This window comes from Podarcis pityusensis, assembly GCF_964106645.2.
Source record: "Podarcis pityusensis genome assembly, chromosome: 8".
NCBI lineage: Eukaryota > Metazoa > Chordata > Lepidosauria > Squamata > Lacertidae > Podarcis > Podarcis pityusensis.
In genome coordinates this window covers 9,304,165-9,323,564 of record NC_138033.1, presented here as the reverse complement: position 1 = coordinate 9,323,564, position 19,400 = coordinate 9,304,165, and the positions used below count along the sequence as shown (strand labels likewise).

General features: G+C 48.7%; 1 protein-coding gene across 2 annotated transcripts in view; it reads left to right on the top strand.

Annotated features, from left to right (window-relative positions):
* The window catches only part of AXL (AXL receptor tyrosine kinase), a 73,198-nt gene that overhangs the window by 8,512 nt on the left and 45,286 nt on the right, over positions 1-19,400 (top strand). Inside the window, exons 2-4 of one of the 2 annotated variants that reach the window (XM_081018669.1) lie at positions 7,092-7,290; positions 13,170-13,270; positions 14,618-14,800. In XM_081018669.1, coding sequence (XP_080874795.1) covers positions 7,092-7,290; positions 13,170-13,270; positions 14,618-14,800 — 483 coding nt within the window. Of the gene's footprint in view, positions 1-7,091; positions 7,291-8,897; positions 8,977-13,169; positions 13,271-14,617; positions 14,801-19,400 lie in introns of those variants that run through there. The other variant, XM_081018670.1, reaches the window with a different exon arrangement.

Below are 19,400 nucleotides of genomic sequence, written 5' to 3'. Positions count from 1 at the left end.
TCATAGAGTTGAAAGGTCCATGCAGTCCACCCTTGTGTGGCTCCACTAGAGCTCTCTTCCCTGCTCCGGCAAGTCGGAGCAGGGCTTTTTAGTGTGAACACCCCCGTTCTGTGGAACAGCTTCCCTGTTGAAATGCAGCGGGCGCCCACAATTTCCACTTTCCGGAAACAATTGCAGTCGTTCCTGTTTGGACAAGCTTTTCCAGCTAAACGAAAAGGTCTCTGCCTAAGCTGTTTATTTTGTATTATTAAAAAACCTATACAGTGGTACCTCAGGTTACATACGCTTCAGGTTACAGACTCTGCTAACCCAGAAATAGTGCTTCAGGTTAAGAACTTTGCTTCAGGATGAGAACAGAAATCATGTGGCAGCAGCAGGAGGCCCCATTAGCTAAAGTGGTACCTCAGGTTAAGAACAGTTTCAGGTTAAGAACGGACCTCCAGAACGAATGAAGTTCTTAACCCAAGGTACCACTGTATTTTCTTTCTCGTACACTTTTGAAACCGTTTTCAGTCACTCCTATTGTATGCGCATGAGACTCATCGGAAAGACAATTCATGAATTAAATAATAAGATTAACATTAACAATAATAATAATATCAACATTAATAATCAGTGCTTTTTTTCTCGGGGGACGCAGTGGTACGCATTCCCTGGCCTAAACATTTTGTGAATCTAAGTTTGGCCTCATTGAGGGACAGTATTTCAATAAGAGTAGGAAAATGAGATTACCCCTAAACATTTTTTTTAGAAAAAAAGCACTAATGTTGTTGATGATGATATGCTTCGTCCAAATGCCTCCAGTAAGGGCTGTCAGATGCCAACCCCAGTATAGTGCCACTGATATAGTTGGCACTTTTGAGAATAATCCGAAAAGACAGGTCCCTGCCCCAACATGCTTACAATCAATCTTGAAAAAAAGAAAGAAAACACGACCAGGATGAGGGACATGGGCGTAGCCAGAATTTCACTGCATGCTTCTCTGTTGGACCAGGAGCCAATTTGGGTCTCTTGGCATAGAAGAAGATTCCCCCCCTCCCTTCCCCATCCTTCCTAGAGAAAGCAGCATGAGGCTCAAGAGTGAGGCCTGGGCTTCTTCCAAGTACGCAACTTTTGTTTCTCAGGCCCTGGAATGTGTCCCTCATTCCTCAAGGGTTAACGGCGGCTGCAGGGCAGGATATTCTCAGACTGGATTTATGCGCAGGCTGCTCCACCTCCTCTGTTCCGCACACATTATGCATCATCTAGTGGCGTATATTTTATGTCCCATGTGCCGCTCTCGCTCTTTGACCTCGAAGCGCCACAGAGATTCTACACCCTTGCTTTGCAGCCGAGGGAGATCCGCCCTCCTGAAATTAGAATATGTTCTCGCTTGATTAGTGTGGAAGTTTGACCAAATCGGTTTATGGAGGAACATTTTATCCAGTGCTTTTTTTCTGGGGGGACACAGGGGTATGCATACCCCTAAACATTTTGTGAATCGAAGTTTGACATCATTGAGGGGGCAGTATTTCAATATGAGTAGGAAAATGAGAGTACCCCTAAACATTTTTTTAGGGAAAAAAGCACTTGTTTTATCTACGAAGTTTATGGTGGTCTGTGGACGACATTTGGGGATCCCTGCTCTATTGTGCTGTCTCACATTTTCCAGAGTTTATGTCTGATACTCTTGTCTTCATCCCTGGAATTGGGGTGTGTGATGCTGCTTTTTTTGGGGGGGGGGGGTTACATGGCTGGAGGAAGGGTGAAGCAGACCCCCCTCCCCTCTTCTCCACTGACCATTCTTCATCCCAGTTTGGCATCCACCAGCAAAACAGGCTTGCAGGTGTTGCAGGAATTTATGTATAGGTTTTTTGGGGGGTTGTCCCTCCAGCAGATATCATGCACATGCAGCCCACTACCAAAATCAGCACAATCGCTTTTGTGACTTTTGTGATTTGTCCCCACAAAACACTACATCACAGTTTCTTCCTATCTATTCAAAGGGTCTCTGCTGCACAATACCAAATGTAAGAATTCACTGATAAATGTATCTATGTACTGGCTCACTGGGAAAACTTCACAGGAAAATCCTGGAAGGAAGAAAACCAAAAGAGTCTTGGACAAAGGGGTCAGCCTCTTTTCTTTGGCCTTAGCCCCACCCCTGGCCGGCCGGCCATTGTCCTCCCTGGCCAAGGGTGGGTCAAAGGCTGGCCCAAGCAGGTGGGAGACACCCGCCCAGGTGAGCCCCTCGGTGCTGCAAACCCCGCCCACCTGTGGAGAAGGAAGAGCGGAAACTCATATAGACATGTGAGCTCAGCTACTCAGCAGCCCCTCTGCCTGAGTGATAATTCCTGGCATCCTGATACCTGAGTGCCAGACAGGTAGCCATTCCAGAAATAACAAACCCAGATGAAGACAAAAGGGTGTGATTAACTTGGCTGGGAAACAGGGAAATGTAAATATCTCTTTTGCTTCACTGGATGGGTGTTTGGTGGAGGGCAAGGGGAACCATGGGGCAGGGTCCAGGATGCTCAGATTACTGCCACTAGACCTCCCCTTTCATGATGTAACCATGATGTATTAGTGATGTAGTTGGGGGGGGGGTGTGTAACATGGGGATTAGCAGCTAATAAAAGTTTGGGTTCTCTTTTGTTTGGGGCTTCCATCTTGTTTCACCTTGTGGCAGGTGGGAGTCCTGTCGCGACAGTCTTCAGCAAAGACCAAGCCTACTGGCTGCTGTTTTGCTCTGGTATTCCTGGCTGGTGTCCTTGTTTTTTGGCCAAGGGAGCCCTCAGATTTCTCCGTTAACAGGGGAAAACCTGTTTTTGCCATGGCAACAACCGGTTTAGGCCTCACCGAAGCAAATCCCTCTTTGCCTAACCTGACACTGAAAAATTGGGTTGGGGTGGCCCCATGTATTCCTACCCCGCACGTGTCCCAGAAAAAAACCCCAGAACATCCGGGTTTGTACTGCAAGAGCACAAATGAAATCTCACACGATTTCATTTTGGGGCACCGTGGAAGCATGTTTTTTGGGGGTTCCGTGATCTCACATGGGGAGCATGCTTGGGAAAACGTGCATCCTGGTTTTGGGACTCAGAGGATATATATATGCTGGTATCCTCAGAGGGGGATGTGGGTGGCGCTGTGGGTTAAACCACAGAGTCTAGGACTTGCCGATCAGAAGGTCGGCGGTTCGAATCCCCGCGACGGGGTGAGCTCCCGTTCGTCGGTCCCAGCTCCTGCCAACCTAGCAGTTCGAAAGCACGTCAAAGTGCAAGTAGATAAATAGGTACCGCTCTGACAGGAAGGGAAACGGCGTTTCCGTGCGCTGCTCTGGTTCGCCAGAAGCGGCTTAGTCATGCTGGCCACATGACCTGGAAGCTGTACACCAGCTCCCTCGGCCAGTAAAGCGAGATGAGCGCCGCAACCCCAGAGTCGGCCACGACTGGACCTAATGGTCAGGGGTCCCTTTGTCCTCAGAGGAATGGGGGGAGAAATGGACTAGAAACAAGAGATTAAAGATGGCATCCTTGCTGCCCAGAAACTCCAAAGGGCTCTTGACCCGGAGATTGCAACCCCTTAAACTGTTGTTGAAATGGCGGGCAGAGTGATTTCCCCTCCTTTCACTTCCCAGACGGTGAGGGAAAAGGAGGCAGTGAAACTGGAATTGGATGAGGGAATCCCGCCCCCCGCCATTCAAGGCTCCCACAGTGTTGGTTGTTGCTTCACGATAGAGAAAAATAAAAGAGTTTTTTCTGGCATTGACAGGATTGCTGCCCCATAAATCTGTTTATTTGCAGCATTCCTCTCGGTGCATAGTACAGTATTGGTTCAGTTCGGCTGCATGTGGGTGGTTTAGCTCTCCCCGCGCCAGTTTAATCAAACTGTGGGCAGAGTGAATCCGTTTTATTCCGGCAAACTTTTGATGTTTTTTGTGTGCTTGGTTTCAACCGCTGACCCTTAGCCAATGTGCTTTATTGTCACTGTGTTTCTGAAATCGCCATTTGAAATGCTGCACGCTGCACTGGGCGGGGTTTTTTGCGCTAGAAGGGTGGGGTAGAAATGTTTTAATTTAAAAAAAACCCCATGTATTTCTGCCAACAAGAAACTTATCTGATTTACTTTATGGGTTTGGGGGGATAATAAAGGCCTAAAAAAAATATAACCGCAACAAATAGATAACTGGGGTGGTCCTAGGCAAGGGAAGGGTAAGTTTTCTACAACTTTAATATTTATGGAGGGGATTTCAACAGGTGTAGCTTGTCAGGCAAGTTATAGCACACCTGCTGAAATCGCCTACACAAATATTAAAGGTGTAGGAGCGGTATCTTCCCCCGCCCTTTCCTTTTTTTCCATGCAGCTGCCTTAGTGTATCCAGGAGATTTGAAAGTAATCAGGGAGTTTAAATCTGTTCTGTTGAATTGACTGGAGATTTGGGAAGAGAAGCTTCACCTGTTGAATTTCTGCCGCTATGGCAGAAGTCCAACTGGTGAAGCTTTACTGTCAAAAGCTAATAAGGGGTTTTAGCAGACTGCTACTGAGACCAGAAGAACCCCCACCCCCACCCTCCAGGCCTCTAAGCTTGCAGAGTGTTTGCTGCTCTACCCTGGCCCACACTAGGGCTTGGGTGGGTATTTTTCGATGGACCGGGGAATTATAAGAACCGTCATTAAGCGGGTGGGGCTGGTGCAGCTGCTATCCCTTGGCAGCTGGTGACGGAGAGGCGAGGAGAGTCATCGTCCGCAGCCGGCCTGGCCAGCCAGATCTGAACGTCACCGTTCCCTCCCGCTGCCCCAAATTGGCACATTACAGAAGACAAGATTTGCAAAAAGGAAAAAAGGAGGAAAGTGATGCTAAAGAGTTGCCAACTTTTAAAACTAGCTGCTCCTGCTCCCTGAAGCAGTCAGATGATCTGCTACAGACGATAGCAGGTGGCAAATGGATAAGAGTTTAAAAATATTAAGCGAGATATGTATGTGTGTTAGTTAATCAATCAATCAATCAATCTTTGTCTCCAGGCTTAACAACCTTTCTTGTTGATTCCTGCAACCCAGACTCTTGCTACTGGCAGTAGAGCTGGCTTGAGTTCTCATTTTTTTCCTGGTCAGTGGCCATCCCTTTAAATAATATTCATAGCCTAATTTGACCCAGAGCTTGGACCCCACTGAACCGTTCTGCGATGCCAAAGCACAGCCATTGGAATATACAGTGGTACCTCGGGTTAAGTACTTAATTCGTTCCAGAGGTCCGTTCGTAACCTGGAACTGTTCTTAACCTGAAGCACCACTTTAGCTAATGGGGCCTCCTTCTGCCGCCGCGCCACCGGAGCACGATTTCTGTTCTTATCCTGAAGCAAAGTTCTTAACCTGAAGCACTATTTCTGGATTAGCAGAGTCTGCAACCTGAAGCGTATGTAACCTGAAGCATATGTAACCCGAGGTACCACTGTATTGTAATAAGAGAGTGAGGCATCTTGTGGGTCTCTGAGCATGCGCAGTGCATTTTTCCCTTTACGCAACCGGACTCCTGGAGTGTGACGATGAGAGCCATGCTTTCCAAGTCGGAAGTTGTTCATTCTCAGGCCTACTGCAGCCCGAACGCCCTTCCCTTGTAGCAGGACTCAATTTTATTTATGTAAAATTGCAGGCGCCCCCAGGACAGGTGGGCAGACAACGGCAAGGTTAAACGAGTTTAAAACCTGGTTTCAGTGAATAGAGGTTCTGGATATGGGCTAATACCTGGGAATTGGAAAAGGGGGCAATCATCATCATCATCATCATCATCACAGAGTCATAGAATTGAAGAGTTGGAAGGGACCCTATGGATCATCTAGCCCACGCCCTGTAAGGCAGCTGTTCCATATGGGGTTCAAACCTGCAACCGTGGTGTTATATCAGCACCACTCTGTATCCAATATTATTCTTATTTTAATTTCTTACTTGCCCTTCACCACATGGTCTGGGGGCAATTTTAAAACATTCAGAGGAGCCAGTGTCACATAGTGGTTAGAGTATTGGACTCAGACCTGGGAGACCAGGGTTCAAATCCCCACTTGGCCATGGAACTTATTGGGTGGCCTTGGGCCAGCCATAGCCTCTCCGCTTAGCCTACCTCACAGGCTTGTTGTGAGGATGAAATGGGGTGCAGGTAAAGCTTTGGGGCGCCATAAATGCCTCTTCGATCTCCTTAGGGCAGGCATGGCCAAACTTGGCCCTCCAGCTGTTTTGGGACTACAACTCCCATCATCCCTAGCTAACAGGACCAGTGGCCAGGGATGATGGGAACTGTAGTCCCAAAACAGCTGGAGGGCCAAGTTTGGCCATGCCTGCCTTAGGGGAAAGGTCGGCTATTGATGCAAAAGGCCAGCAGATGGTAGATAAATAGCTATGAAAATCGGGTCGAAACAATGCTGTAGGGTGGGTCGTAAAATATATACAGTGGTACCTCAGGTTAAGTACTTAATTCGTTCCGGAGGTCCGTACTTAACCTGAAACTGTTCTTAACCTGAAGCACCACTTTAGCTAATGGGGCCTCCTGCTGCTGCCACGCCGTCGGAGCACGATTTCTGTTCTCATCCTGAAGCAAAGTTCTTAACCTGAAGCACTATTTCTGGGTTAGTGGAGTCTGTAACCTGAAGCGTATGAAACCTGAAGCGTATGTAACCTGAGGTACCACTGTACATCTCAGGTGTCAGGTACAGTTACGGACGTGATTCGTGCGGGATGCATGTTTGCAACCTGCAGCGGCGCATCTGCGCACGCGCGGATTGCGATTCGTGTTTCTGCGTATGTGCAAAGCGCGATTTTAGCGCTTCTGCGCATGCGCGACCGCCTAAACCTGGAAGTAACCCGTTCTGGTACTTCCAGGTTTCGGTGCATCCGTAACCTGAAAAAACACAACCTGAAGCGTCTGTAACCCGAGGTATGACTCTACATACTTCTTAAAGAGGCACTTATTCAGTGTGCAGCAGAAACTGCACAACAAAGGTAGACTCCCATTGGCTAGACTCCCATCGCTGTTTCTATCCTAGACCCATCCCTATGTCTCATTTTCCTTCTGCACGATACTATTCAGGTGCTCCAACGCAATCTCTTTCTCTCCTCCAGCCGTGTTCTTCCAAGAGAGCCCTTCGAACCTGACATCTTCCTTGGGCAAGGACATCAAGCTTTCCTGCTCCGCCCTCTCCCTTGGCGAGCCGCCTGAGATCAGTTGGCTGCGGGACGGAGCCGCCCTGGACTTGGCGGACAGTAACCAGATGCAGTTTCCCTTGGATGATGAAGAATGGATGACCACCAGCGAATTGAGGTGAGCACCTTGCATCTCCAAAGCCACAGTAGGTGGGCTGGCGGGCTCAGCGTTGGAAAGATCTAGCGGTCTTAGTGGACCGCAAGCTCAGTACAAGTCATCAACGTCATCATCATCATCATTTTTAATTTGTATACCGTCTTTCTATCTTACGATACTCAAGGCGGTTTACAAGCTGAAGAAACAAAAAATGTACATCTTATAACAATCTAATGCAATACAAAAATGTTGTAAACATATGTTGTAAAACATAACTTTGAAATAGGCAACCTACATCAAAAAAGTAACATTCAACAACCATTAAGGTAAAGGTAAAGGTACCCCTGCCTGTTCGGGCCAGACTTGCCAGACTCTAGGGTTGTGCGCTCGTCTCACGCTATAGGCCGGGAGCCAGCGCTGTCTGCAGACACTTCCGGGTCATGTGGCCAGCGTGACAAGCTGCATCTGGCGAGCCAGCGCAGCACATGGAACACCGTTTACCTTCCCGCTAGTAAGCGGTTCCTATTTATCTACTTGCACCCGGGGGTGCTTTCGAACTACTAGGTTGGCAGGCGCTGGTACCGAACGATGGGAGCGCACCCCGCCGTGGGGATTCAAACCGCCGACCATGCGATCGGCAAGTCCTAGGTGCTGAGGTTTTACCCACAGCGCCACCCGCGTCCCTTGCAACAATCATTAGAACAGTATAAAATAATAATATCAACATATAAAAGTTAAACAGAAATCCACTCAACAGTTACAAAAAATAATATCCAAACTGTAATCAATAAAACAGCGGCAAGCCACAGTACATAAAACAATACAGTGATACCTCGGGTTAAGTACTTAATTCGTTCCGGAGGTCTGTTCTTAACCTGAAACTGTTCTTAACCTGAAGCACCACTTTAGCTAATGGGGCCTCCCGCTGCCGAACGACGGGACCGAACGGCGGGAGCTTACCCCGTCGCGGGGATTCGAACCACCGACCTTCTGATCGGCAAACCCTAGGCTCTGTACTTTAACTCACTGTACAATACACATTGAGAAGCTGTTGGCACATTGAGTCAACAGTGTGATGCAGCAGCAAAAAAAGAGAAGCCAGTGCTGTTCTAGGCTGCATCAACAGAAGTCTAGTGATCAAGAGAAGTCATAGTCCCGCTCTGTTCTGCCTTGGTCAGGCCACGCTTGGAGTCCTGTGTCCAGTTCTGGGCACCACAATTTAAGAAGGATGCTGACAAGCTGGAAGGTGGGCAGAGGAGGGTGACCAAGATGGCCAAGGGTCTGGAAACCAAGCCTTATGAGGAACGGTCGAGGGAGTTGGGTGTGTTTAGCCTGGAGAAGAGGAGACTGAGAAGAGATATGAGAGCCATCTTCAAATGTCTAAACTAAGAGGCTGTCACGGGGAAGATGGAACTACAGTGGTACCTCTGGATGCGAACGGGATCTGTTCCGGAGCCCAGTTCGCATCCAGAAGTGAACGCAACCTGCATCTCTGGGTCACGATTCACCGCTTCTGCGCATGCGCGTGACGTCATTTTGACCGTCTGCACATGCGCGAGCGGCGAAACCCGGAAGTAACCCGAAAATACTTATCCCGAAGTTCCTTCAACCCGAGGTATGACTGTACCCTCCTGCTCTGGAGGGTAGGACTCGAACCAATGGATTCAAGTTACAAGCCGACTAAACATCAGGAAAAACTTTCTCACAGTAAGAGCGGTTTGGCAGTGGGACAGAGTCTCTCAGGAGGTTTTTAAGCAGAGGTTGAATGGCCACCTGTCGTGGATGCCAGGCATAATTGCATGAACTTTCATCCTGTCGCCTCTTCCTCGCCTTTTCTCTAAAATGTCCCAAATGCTGCAACCTTTCCCCACGTTGAAGTTGCCTTGACTGTTTGGCTAGCCCTTTTCTGACCGTATTCCGATATCCTTTTTGACGCGAGGCGACCAAAACTGTGCTCTAGAGCCAGTCAGTCAGTTGCGCAACAGGAGGAAACGGTGCCACAGGGGAGCGGAGGAAAGTTGAAGCGGTAATGGGTGTTGCCTGTTTGACTTAAACCACCACCCCTGCTTTCCTCCACGTGAACAGCCGAGCCATCTTCCTTGTGGAGAGATGGGGAGCTGGCTGGCTTTCTCTGAGGGTGTGTGTGTGTGTGAGAGAGAGAGACACATTGGGAAATATTTCCAGTTGCTCAACCCCGAAGCAGCATAACTTGGTGAGGAGGAGTGGGGCTGGCAGCTTTCCTCTCCTGCCCTCGCATGACGCTTTTCTTCTCTGCTTCTTTCATTGCCCTTTCCTCTGGCAGGCCAGGCAAAGTAGGAACTGAATGGGGATGAAAGGAGCAGGGGCAGCTTACAGGACCGCGGCCCAAACTGGATGTCTGAAGTCCTGGATTATCCAAGAGGCAGGCTAAGGGCTCATCCACCCTCCTGCTGCTTCTCTGCTCCGCCCCCGTCCCCCCCCCCAATAGCCCAGGGGAAAGGGCTCTTTAGCCCACAATTCCAGTTTTCGCCGGATTAGCATTTGCTCCAATTTAGCACTAAAGAGTGGGTTTTCCCTGAGAAAGGAGCACAACCGGGGGAAACAGCTTGCACCCGTGTCTTCTAAGCACATGAAGGATAGCTCAGTCAGTAGAGCATGAGACTGACCTTGGAGTCAGTCACCATCTCTTAGCCCATGGGTAGGCAAACTAAGGCCCGGGGGCCGGATCTGGCCCAGTCGCCTTCTAAATCCGGCCCATGGATGGTCCGGGAATCAGCTTGTTTTTACATGAGTAGAATGTGTCCTTTTATTTAAAATGCATCTCTGGGTTATTTGTGGGGCCTGCCTGGTATTTTTACATGAGTAGAATGTGTCCTTTTATTTAAAATGCACCTGTGGGTTATTTGTGGGGCATAGATTCGTTCATTCCCCCCCCCCCAAAATAGTCTGGCCCCCCACAAGGTCTGAGGTACAGTGGACTGGCCCCCTGCTGAAAAGGGTTGTTGTGAGGGTGAAATGGGGGGGGGGGGGAGAACCACCTGCACCACCTGGAGATCCTTGGAAGATAAAGGGGGTATATCAATGTAATAAATAGTCATAGTAATAATGGTTCCCTTTCTGGTGGTCCACTCCCCAACCCCATGCTCCATCTCACAAAATGGTAATGATAATCCATTACTGGATTATACTGAATAAAGTCCCTATTTTTTTCTCTTGGGGGAAGCAGGCCTGTTGTGCAACAGCGCCAAATTCGCTGTTATTGTGCAAATTGAATTTGCCCATACGCGATTGAATTCCACCCGCAAAATAGCAACAGTCTGGAATCTCCAACAGTTCCCACGGTTTTTATATATTTTTTACTCTGCCTTTGTTTCGTTAGCTGCGTGGGCTCTTTAAACTTGTTTCTTTCCTTTCCTAAAAAGCTTATACATTCATCTCGAGTTTGATAAACAGCAAAAGACACAATGCTCAGCTGGAACAAACAGAAGGGTTTAAAGAACTCTGTAGAATAAACACACACACACACACACACACACACACACACAACTAGCACAAGAGTAAGATGCTTTGTTTTGTCTGCTGCTGCTGCTCGCGATGTCCAGGAGGAAACTGGCAGCTGGTCTTCTGGATTCAGGAGTCTGAGGATGGAAGGGGGAAGAATCATGACCCATAAACAAACAGAGAGGTTGTCGGCCTTTCTGCAGTGACATAAACAAACCAAAACACAAACAATCCCTAACCAGCGATAAACCATAACCCGGAGGGGTAGGGGCCCCAATATTTAAAATCAGAAATATTGGGCCCCTGTACAATTTGCCACAGCATACCCTCCAACATTTCTCCAGTGGAAATAGGGACATCCTAAGGGAAAGCAGGGCATTCTGAAATCAAATCGGAAACCGAGGCGGCTTTTGTAAACCCTGGAAAATGGGGACATTTGAAAGGTCTGCCATGGCATTCAAGTTGAGTTGAAAATGTTGGTTGTGTATGCCCAAATTCTCTTAACAAATATCTCAAACGTCGTAAGAGGTTTTTGGTGCATATGGGACCCAAGTTTATATCCGTGGATTTTAATGGTATTACTCATAGTGTGTTTTGTATCCTGATGTTTAATGGAAATGGGGGTTTTTGGACACACACCCTGTGCTTAGCCTCCTGGAGTGAGGCACCCTGGAAGAGAAGGGGTGGCTCAGGAGTGAGTGGTCTAGATTAAGGTTACCAGATTTTTTTCAAAGAAAAGGACACTTTAAAAAAAAAGAGAGAAAGAGAAAAGTTATTAAAGAAAAAGTTACCGTATTTTTCGCTCTATAAGACGCACCAGACCATAAGGCGCACCTAGGTTTTGGAGGAGGAAAACAAGAAAAAAATATTCTGAATCCCAGAAGCCAGAACAGCAAGAGGGATCGCTGCGCAGCGAAAGCAGTGATCCCTCTTGCTGTTCTGGCTTCTAGGATAGCTGCGCAGCCTGCATTCGCTCTGAGCCCGGCCTTGGCTGGGGAGGGCGGGGTATAAATAAAAAAATATTATTATTATTATTATTATTATTATTATTATTATTATTATTATAAGACGCACACACATTTCCCCTTACTTTTTAGGAGGGAAGAGGTGAGTCTTATAGAGCAAAAAATACGGTATTTTAAAAAATAATAATGAAGAAGTAATATATTCTCTTCTGTGGTCTCCTCTGTCGCGCGGCCTTCCTCTGGACCCTGGCCTGCTCTCTTGGAGAGCTAGCCGCCATGGAGTAGGCTCGGGTCGGGCCTGGGCTTGGCCACATGTCCTTGCCCTCCTGGTGCTCTCCTACTTCTCCTTTTCAGCGGCGTGGCAAGGTTGAAACTCCCCTCTTTTTTTCTTCTTCCTCTTTTTCTCTCTTCCTTCTCCTTCTCCTCTCCTCCTTCTCTCTGTGTCAGCTCTGGGGTTTTCCTGGCCCAGGAGCGCCATTGGGCAGCTCTCGCTCCTGGCTCAATTTGGGTTGCGGGGGTGGGGGTGGGGTGTCAGTGGTTCCCCCAGTTGACACGCTGGGCATCCCCAGTTCTCCCTCGGTAGTGGCAGCGGCAGTCTCAGCAGCCGGGAGCCAGCCTGATAGCGCAGTTGGCTCTGGATGGCTTCAGGAGCTACTCGCTGCCCGCCATTTTGCCTCGCCAGAAGTCCCCATATGATGTGTCTTGTGCTGTTGAACCAATCACACAACATTTATTCCCTACTAATAAATCTACAACACTTAAAATAAAAATCCGGGGACACTCCGGGGACGGATTTTGTCCAGGGACAGATTTGTGAATCTGGGGACTGTCCCCGGGAAACAGGGACGTCTGGTAACCTTAGTCTAGATGAACTTTCAGACTGATCCTGAGGGGAAGGCAGAACATTTTTGCATCCAGATGGTCCCAGGTTCAATCCTGATGTCTCCAGGTCGGGTTGAAACCCTGGAGAGCCACTCCCAGTCCATGCAGACAAGGCAGATGGACCAATGGTCAGACCTGGTATAAGGCAACTTCCTGTGTTCCTACCCAGCAGGGCTCTTTTCATGTTCTCATGAACAGGCCTGGAGCCTAGCCTGGTAGTATTCGCCTGAGCGAGTGGTCCAGATCAGGAGTAGAGGTTGTTGGCATCCGACTGGCGTGAGCCTTTGGGAGTGAAGTCAAACTGTGGGACCTGCTGTGGCTGTAGAGACCGATACGAGTGAGACATGTTTTGTTGCAGCCAGAGCAAATGAAGGCGTCCGATTGATGCACCACGGTGTTTCTTCTCTCTGAGTTCCTCCCGGCGGTCATTCCTCCTCTGGTCACTGCTAGAGATACTCTTGTTTAAGGAGGGTGCCCACAACCCTGCTCTCTCTCCTCAGATCAGGAATGAATTTTAAGGCACTGAGAAGCCAAATTAACTCCCTGTGTTGCTGTTCTCCTCTTCCCTGACAGCATCCTTTCTGTTCAGCTCTCGGACATGGGGAACTACCAGTGTGCGGCTTTGGTGAATGGATCTGAAGTCCTCTCTGATGAAGCCTACCTGAAGCTGGAAGGTAAACGCTGTTTGTCTGAGCGTGATGTGCACACACCAGATCACACCGAGAGGATCTTACACAAGTGTTCATCACAGGGTCGAAGAAGGAGGGTGGTGACAGAGAAAAGAGGCTCTGGAGCCCAAACTGGCTTTGCAGCCAGCTTCTCTTTCTTTCAAAACTTTCCCAACGTGAAAGCTTTGAAGAACGCAGACGCAACAAGTACTGTAAATATAAATGGAAGATGTTTTGTCTAGGGTGAGACCTTGGTTCCTTAGCCATAGATGATGACCTTGTGCGAGTGTTTGGGTGAGCTGTGTGGGGTTTCTACTGCGGTTGGAGGAGCCCTAGATAAGACTGGGTTTGAGCGTCACAGCGGAAGCCTGCCAGTGTTGTAGTTTGTGGATTGTTGGGATCTGTGATTGCTGAGAGGGAGGGAGCCTGTGGCTGTGCCTGATTGTAGACTGAATATGTCCCAAGCCGCCAATTAGTTTCTGGGCCCAATTCAAAGTGCTGGTGGCCTATAAAGCCTTAAATGGCTCAGGACCACAATACCTCAATATACACCAACCCGGACAATGCACTCATCATCTGAGGCCCTTCTTTGTGTGCCTCCTCCACGAGAGGTCCAGAGGGCAGCAACACAAGAACGGGGCCTTTTCCGGGGTGGCTCCCTGTCTGTAGAATACTCTCCCCAGGGAGGCTCGCCTAGCACCTTCATTATATGCCTGTAGGCACCCGACAAAAGCATTCCTTTTCAACCAGGCCTTTGGCTGATTAATATTCTACAGCCTTTTATATGTGTTTGTGGGAGGGGGGTATTGTTTTGTTGTTTTGGTTTCAGCTATTTACTTTTTTTTTTTTTTTTTACCTTGTGTTTTTACCCTGTGAATCCTCTTCATATCTTTGGATGAAGAGCAGTATATAAAACTAATAAATCAAAATAAATAACACAGGTGTGTTAGCAGACATGGAATCTTGAGCGAATGATATTGAGTGAGCAGAGTCCTGTTTAATAGATTTTGATGTTTTATGGATCTGTACCTGTATTGCTTTATAGACAGTATTTAATTTTGTTCGATTTCCGTTCTGAAACACTTTGAAACATAAGTATGTATTTAAAAAAACCACTTGAGATAATGGTAATAACTTGTACGTAAAATAACAAAAAATAAAAATTACAGCGCCATCAGGGACGAAAACCCACTCTTCAAAGCTGAATCAGCACAAACAGCAATCTGAGGGAAACCTGAACTAACGTTTGCTTCGATTCCGCTTTGAAGAACCTCACATTTACACATCACAAGGGAGCCTTCTGTGTCTGCTTGCTGAGTCTGTTCCTTCTTGTCCCCCCTTTTTTGTGTCCAGGTCTCCCTTTTTTCACTGAAGAGCCCCAGGATCTGGAGGTCACAGTCAACGCCCCTTTCAACCTCAGCTGCAGGGCTCAGGGCCCCCCAGAACCAGTGCGGGTGATCTGGCTGCAAGATAGCGCTCCCCTCAACTCCTTGAACGACCCGCAGGCCCGGACGCCTTCCACACTGGCCTTGAGAGGTGAGTCGCACAACGGATCATGTCTGATTCCTCTGCTCAGGAAACTACCTTTACAAAATGAAGTCACGTGATCACATCCGTCCCATACGTCCAAAGCAAAATAAATCCTGGGAACTGTAGTTTGTTGAGGATGCTGGATGTGGTAGTTCCACGGGGCAAACTACAGTTCCCAGGACTTTACAGGAGAAGCTCTGTGCTGTCCAGGAGGTCAGCTGTCTGGGGAAATACACATTGGGTGTTTGGGATTGGTCCCCTCTCAATCTCCTCCTTGGGACCAGAGCTTTCAAAATCCATCTATAGCTTTCTTCCGTCTCGATCCACGGCTTTGTTTTGCGGCTTTGCCTTTCCAAGTGGAGTTTAATCTTCTCAGTGCTGGGAGCCCTAATTCCCGACATCTGGGTTCCTGTATGATCTCTGTATGTGAAGAAGCATACTCTGTACACACTCCATAGTTCCTTCCTTGCCTTTCCCTGGCTCTGGACCAAGGTGTTGAAAACAGTTTCAGGGCCTAGCTGATGAGGCTCCGATCGAGCTTTTGTTTGCTTCTCCTTTTTCTGCATCTGTGTGGCTGAGCCAAAAAACCCCCGTCCTTTATTTTTCTCTCCATTCCGCTGGCTGCAAAGAGAGAGCCCTGGTTCTCCCCGCAAGCCAGTCCCTCTCTGGCGTTATTGAAGAGCAGGGGGCAGGAGGGAAGGGCAGTGAATGCAGGAGGGGGACCCCTATTCTCGCCCTCCATTCAGCCTTGCCTTCGTGAGCGTGCCCCTTTCCCCCCTTCCCTCACGTCCTTGTTCATTGTCTCGGGTGTCCCCCTCTCTCAAAGCCCCTCTTGTCCCCAGCCTCCAGCTTCTTTTGTTCCCTTTTCTATGCGAGTGGCTGGTTCCCGATGGCTCGGCTGGGGAGGGGGTTTTCCTCCGAGCGTGGGAACGGGCCCTGCAAGCCTTGCCAAATGCCAATTGGGCAGTGTGCGTGCGTGCATGTGCAAGCGTGTCTCCGTCTCTTGCCGCTCACGAAAACAACGCCGACCTGTTTCGAGGGTCCAGAGTGCTTCACCTTCGTTCTCTCGGTAACCCTTACAACACCCCTGTAAGGTAGGCCAAGGAGTAGGGTGGCCAGACGCATCTCAGCAAGTGTCGCTTGTGCGAGAAGCTGTAGCACTTGGTGAAATGCCCTCCTCTGCAAAGAGGCAGGAGCACTTGTCCTGCTTTTAATACAGTGGTACCTCGGGTTACATACGCTTCAGGTTACAGACTCCGCTAACCCAGAAATAGTACCTCCGGTTAAGAACTTTGCTTCAGGATGAGAACAGAAATCGTGCTCCGGCGGCGCGGCAGCAGTGGGAGGCCCCATTAGCTAAAGTGGTGCTTCAGGTTCGGAACCGTTTCAGGTTAAGAATGGACCTCTAGAACGAATTCAGTACTTAACCTGAGGTACCACTGTAATAATATTAATAATTTTATTATTTGCATCCTGCCCATCTGACTGGGTTTGCCCCAGCCACTCTGGGCAGCTTTCAACGAGTATAAAAGCATAATAAACATCAAACATTAAAAACTTCCCTATACAAGGTTGCCTTCAGATGTCTTCTCTAAGTCGTATAGTTATTTATCTCCTTGACATCCGATGGGAGGACGTTCCACAGGGCGGGCGCCACTACCAAAAAGGCCCTCTGCCTGGTTCCCTGTAGCTTCACTTCTTGCAGTGGAAATGGGTGGGCCATGTGGAGATCGGATAAGCATTTCGGGAGACGGGATGTTTGGAACGTCCCCTTGTTCTTTGGCACCACAGATGATGGGCAGTACTGCAAGCCACTCAGAGCCGTGGAAGGTAAACCAAGAAAGGACCACAGCTCATCCCTTTGACATCTTTGTCGGTCTATTTAGCATAATATTGTGAACACCGGACTCCTCCAGGCTACCTATTTATTAAGCATTCGTTCTGATTTGCATGGGACATGGGTGGCGCTATGGGTTAAACCACAGAGCCTAGGACTTGCCGATCAGAAGATCGGCGGTTCAAATCCCCGCGAGGGGGTGAGCTCCCGTTGCTCAGTCCCTGCTCCTGCCAACCTAGCAGTTCGAAAGCACGTCAAAGTGCAAGTAGATAAATAGGTACCGCTCTGGATGGAAGGGAAACGGCGTTTCCGTGCGCTGCTCTGGTTCGCCAGAAGCGGCTTAGTCATGCTGGCCACATGACCCGGAAGCTGTACACCAGCTCCCTCGGCCAATAAAGCAAGATGAGCGCTGCAACCCCAGAGTCGGCCACTACTGGACCTAATGGTCAGGGGTCCCTTTACCTGATTTGCTTGCACAAATCTTATGTGGAGATTGTACCACATCCTGTCTTATTGAGCATTCATTCTTAAAAAAAAAGAAGGCAATAAACATTTGACCCCAATTTGCTCTGATTTGCTTGCTGGACGTTTATACAGTTTCCTGTTTCTCATTTGTTCACCCCACACTTCTCGCTGCATTTTCCTAGCCTCAGGAAGTCTCAGGAAGTGGATTTGTTGTGCTGAGGTGACAGAGTGTTTTAACCCTGGCGGGCCCAAATTTCCCAGCATGCATTTGAATCCCTCCTGAAAAATGCTGACGGGAGAGTCTTTCCTATCCTCTCTGGGCCACTTGGAGATCCTGACCCAGCCTGCTGGCCGATGGCCTACTCTGTTTGCCCCAGAACAGTTTGGGGGGCTTCCCAGAATCCTTGCCGCTGGGCCTTTCTGCCGAAGGCCGCCGGCTGATTAGCTGAAGCCAGCCACAGCTATTTTCCTTTTCTTGCTTTTTTTTTTTTTTTTTTTTGCTGATTTGGCAGTTGCGTGGGGTTGCGAGCCTCAAACCAGACGCCTGGGTAAGAGGAAGTGGGTGTGAAGGGCTTCTTTGGCCAAAGGGCATCTCTTGCTGCTCCTCGCATAGAAACCAAAATCTTGGCAGCAAGAGTCTCCTTGTGGCCGTAGCCCTAAGCACACGGGATGCTGAGCCCGGTGGGACTTCCATGCGTAGGACGGAGATTTCCGCCAGAATCTGTTCTTGCCTGGGAGTGTAGTCTATGCCATGCAGCTTATTCAGACGCAGGGTGGGTTGGAGGCAAAGGAGTGGTGCAAACGGCAAGACGCAGCTCCCACATGTCTTTGCCATATTATTGCATGGAAGAGCTTGGGGAAAATACCCGCAAGACAACCGAGCAAGACTGGAAGGGTCTGGGAACCTGAGGCTGGTGCAATAGACCCTCCTGCGGGGGCCTCTGATGGTTGTTTCAGAGAGAAGGACACATGCTTTGAATGCAGAAGGTCCTAGGTGGAAGGCAGCCCTGTTTAGGGAAGCTTTTAATGTTTGATGCATTACTGTACAGTGGTACCTCGGGTTAAGCACTTAATTCGTTCCGGAGGTCTGTACTTAACCTGAAACTGTTCTTAACCTGAAGCACCACTTTAGCCAATGGGGCCTCCTGCTGCTGCCGTGCCGCCAGAGCACGATTTCTGTTCTCATCCTGAAGCAAAGTTCTTAACCTGAAGCACTATTTCTGGGTTAGCGGAGTCTGTAACCTGAAGCGTATGTAACCCGAGGTACCACTGTATTTTAATATTTGTTTGGAAGCCGCCCAGAGTGGCTGATGAAGCCCAGCCAGATGGGTGGGGTATTAATAATAATAATAATAATAATAATAATAATAATAATAATAATAAATGCCTGGCTTCTGTAACACCCAAGCTGTAACTCACTGCCCTGAAAATCCACCCACCGTCGTCTTGCTTCTGGCTGCCGGCTTTCCCCTCTTTTTCGCATTAGCTTGGGCCTGACTCTTGAAAGGATGTCAGCCAAACGCCTCCTGTAATAAAAGAGAGAAAAAAGGGAGGGATTGCTGTGTTCCCTTTGGGGTTCAAATAACAAAACAAAACCCTGATCTGCAGCTCATGTTTCTTGTTTCTTTTTTCATCCCGGTTTTTAAAATGGTGTTGCTCCACGATCCATATCTATCCTGTGGCTGTCCTGTCATAGAATCATAGACTTGTACAGTTGGAAGGGACCCGATGGTCATCTAGTCCAACCCCCTGCAATGCAGGAATCTCAGCTAAAGCATCCATGACAGACAGCCGTCCAAACTCTGCTTAGAAACCACCAAGGAAGGAGAGTCCACAACCTCCTGAGGGAGAGCCGTTCCACTGTCAAACATCTCTTGCTGCCAGAAAGTCCTTCCTGATGTTTAGTCGGAATCGCCTTCCTTTTAACTTGAAGCCATGGGTTCGAGTCCTACCCCCTAGAGCTTGAAATGCTTCATTTTGACGTCTCTCCCTCTGCCTCTTACTGACGCACCACCAGCTTCAATCCATATTTAGAAAAGGAGCGGCCGAGCGGTCATTTTAAGGAGGTTGTGTGGACAAGGCCCAAGCCAGCAGCAGGCGAAGCGTTTCCCCTGAAACATCTGGAGGGTATTAGTGGCCGTGCAAAACATCTGGGGGGGAAGGTGACAGATTAGCAGCAGCTATGCACACATTTCTTTTGCCCTGTTGTGGTTACCTGGGGTCAAAATTGTTCTGCTGGGTTTTGAAAAGAGAACAAGAGGAGGGGGTTTGCCCCTCTGGCCTGTTTGACCAGAGGCAACAATG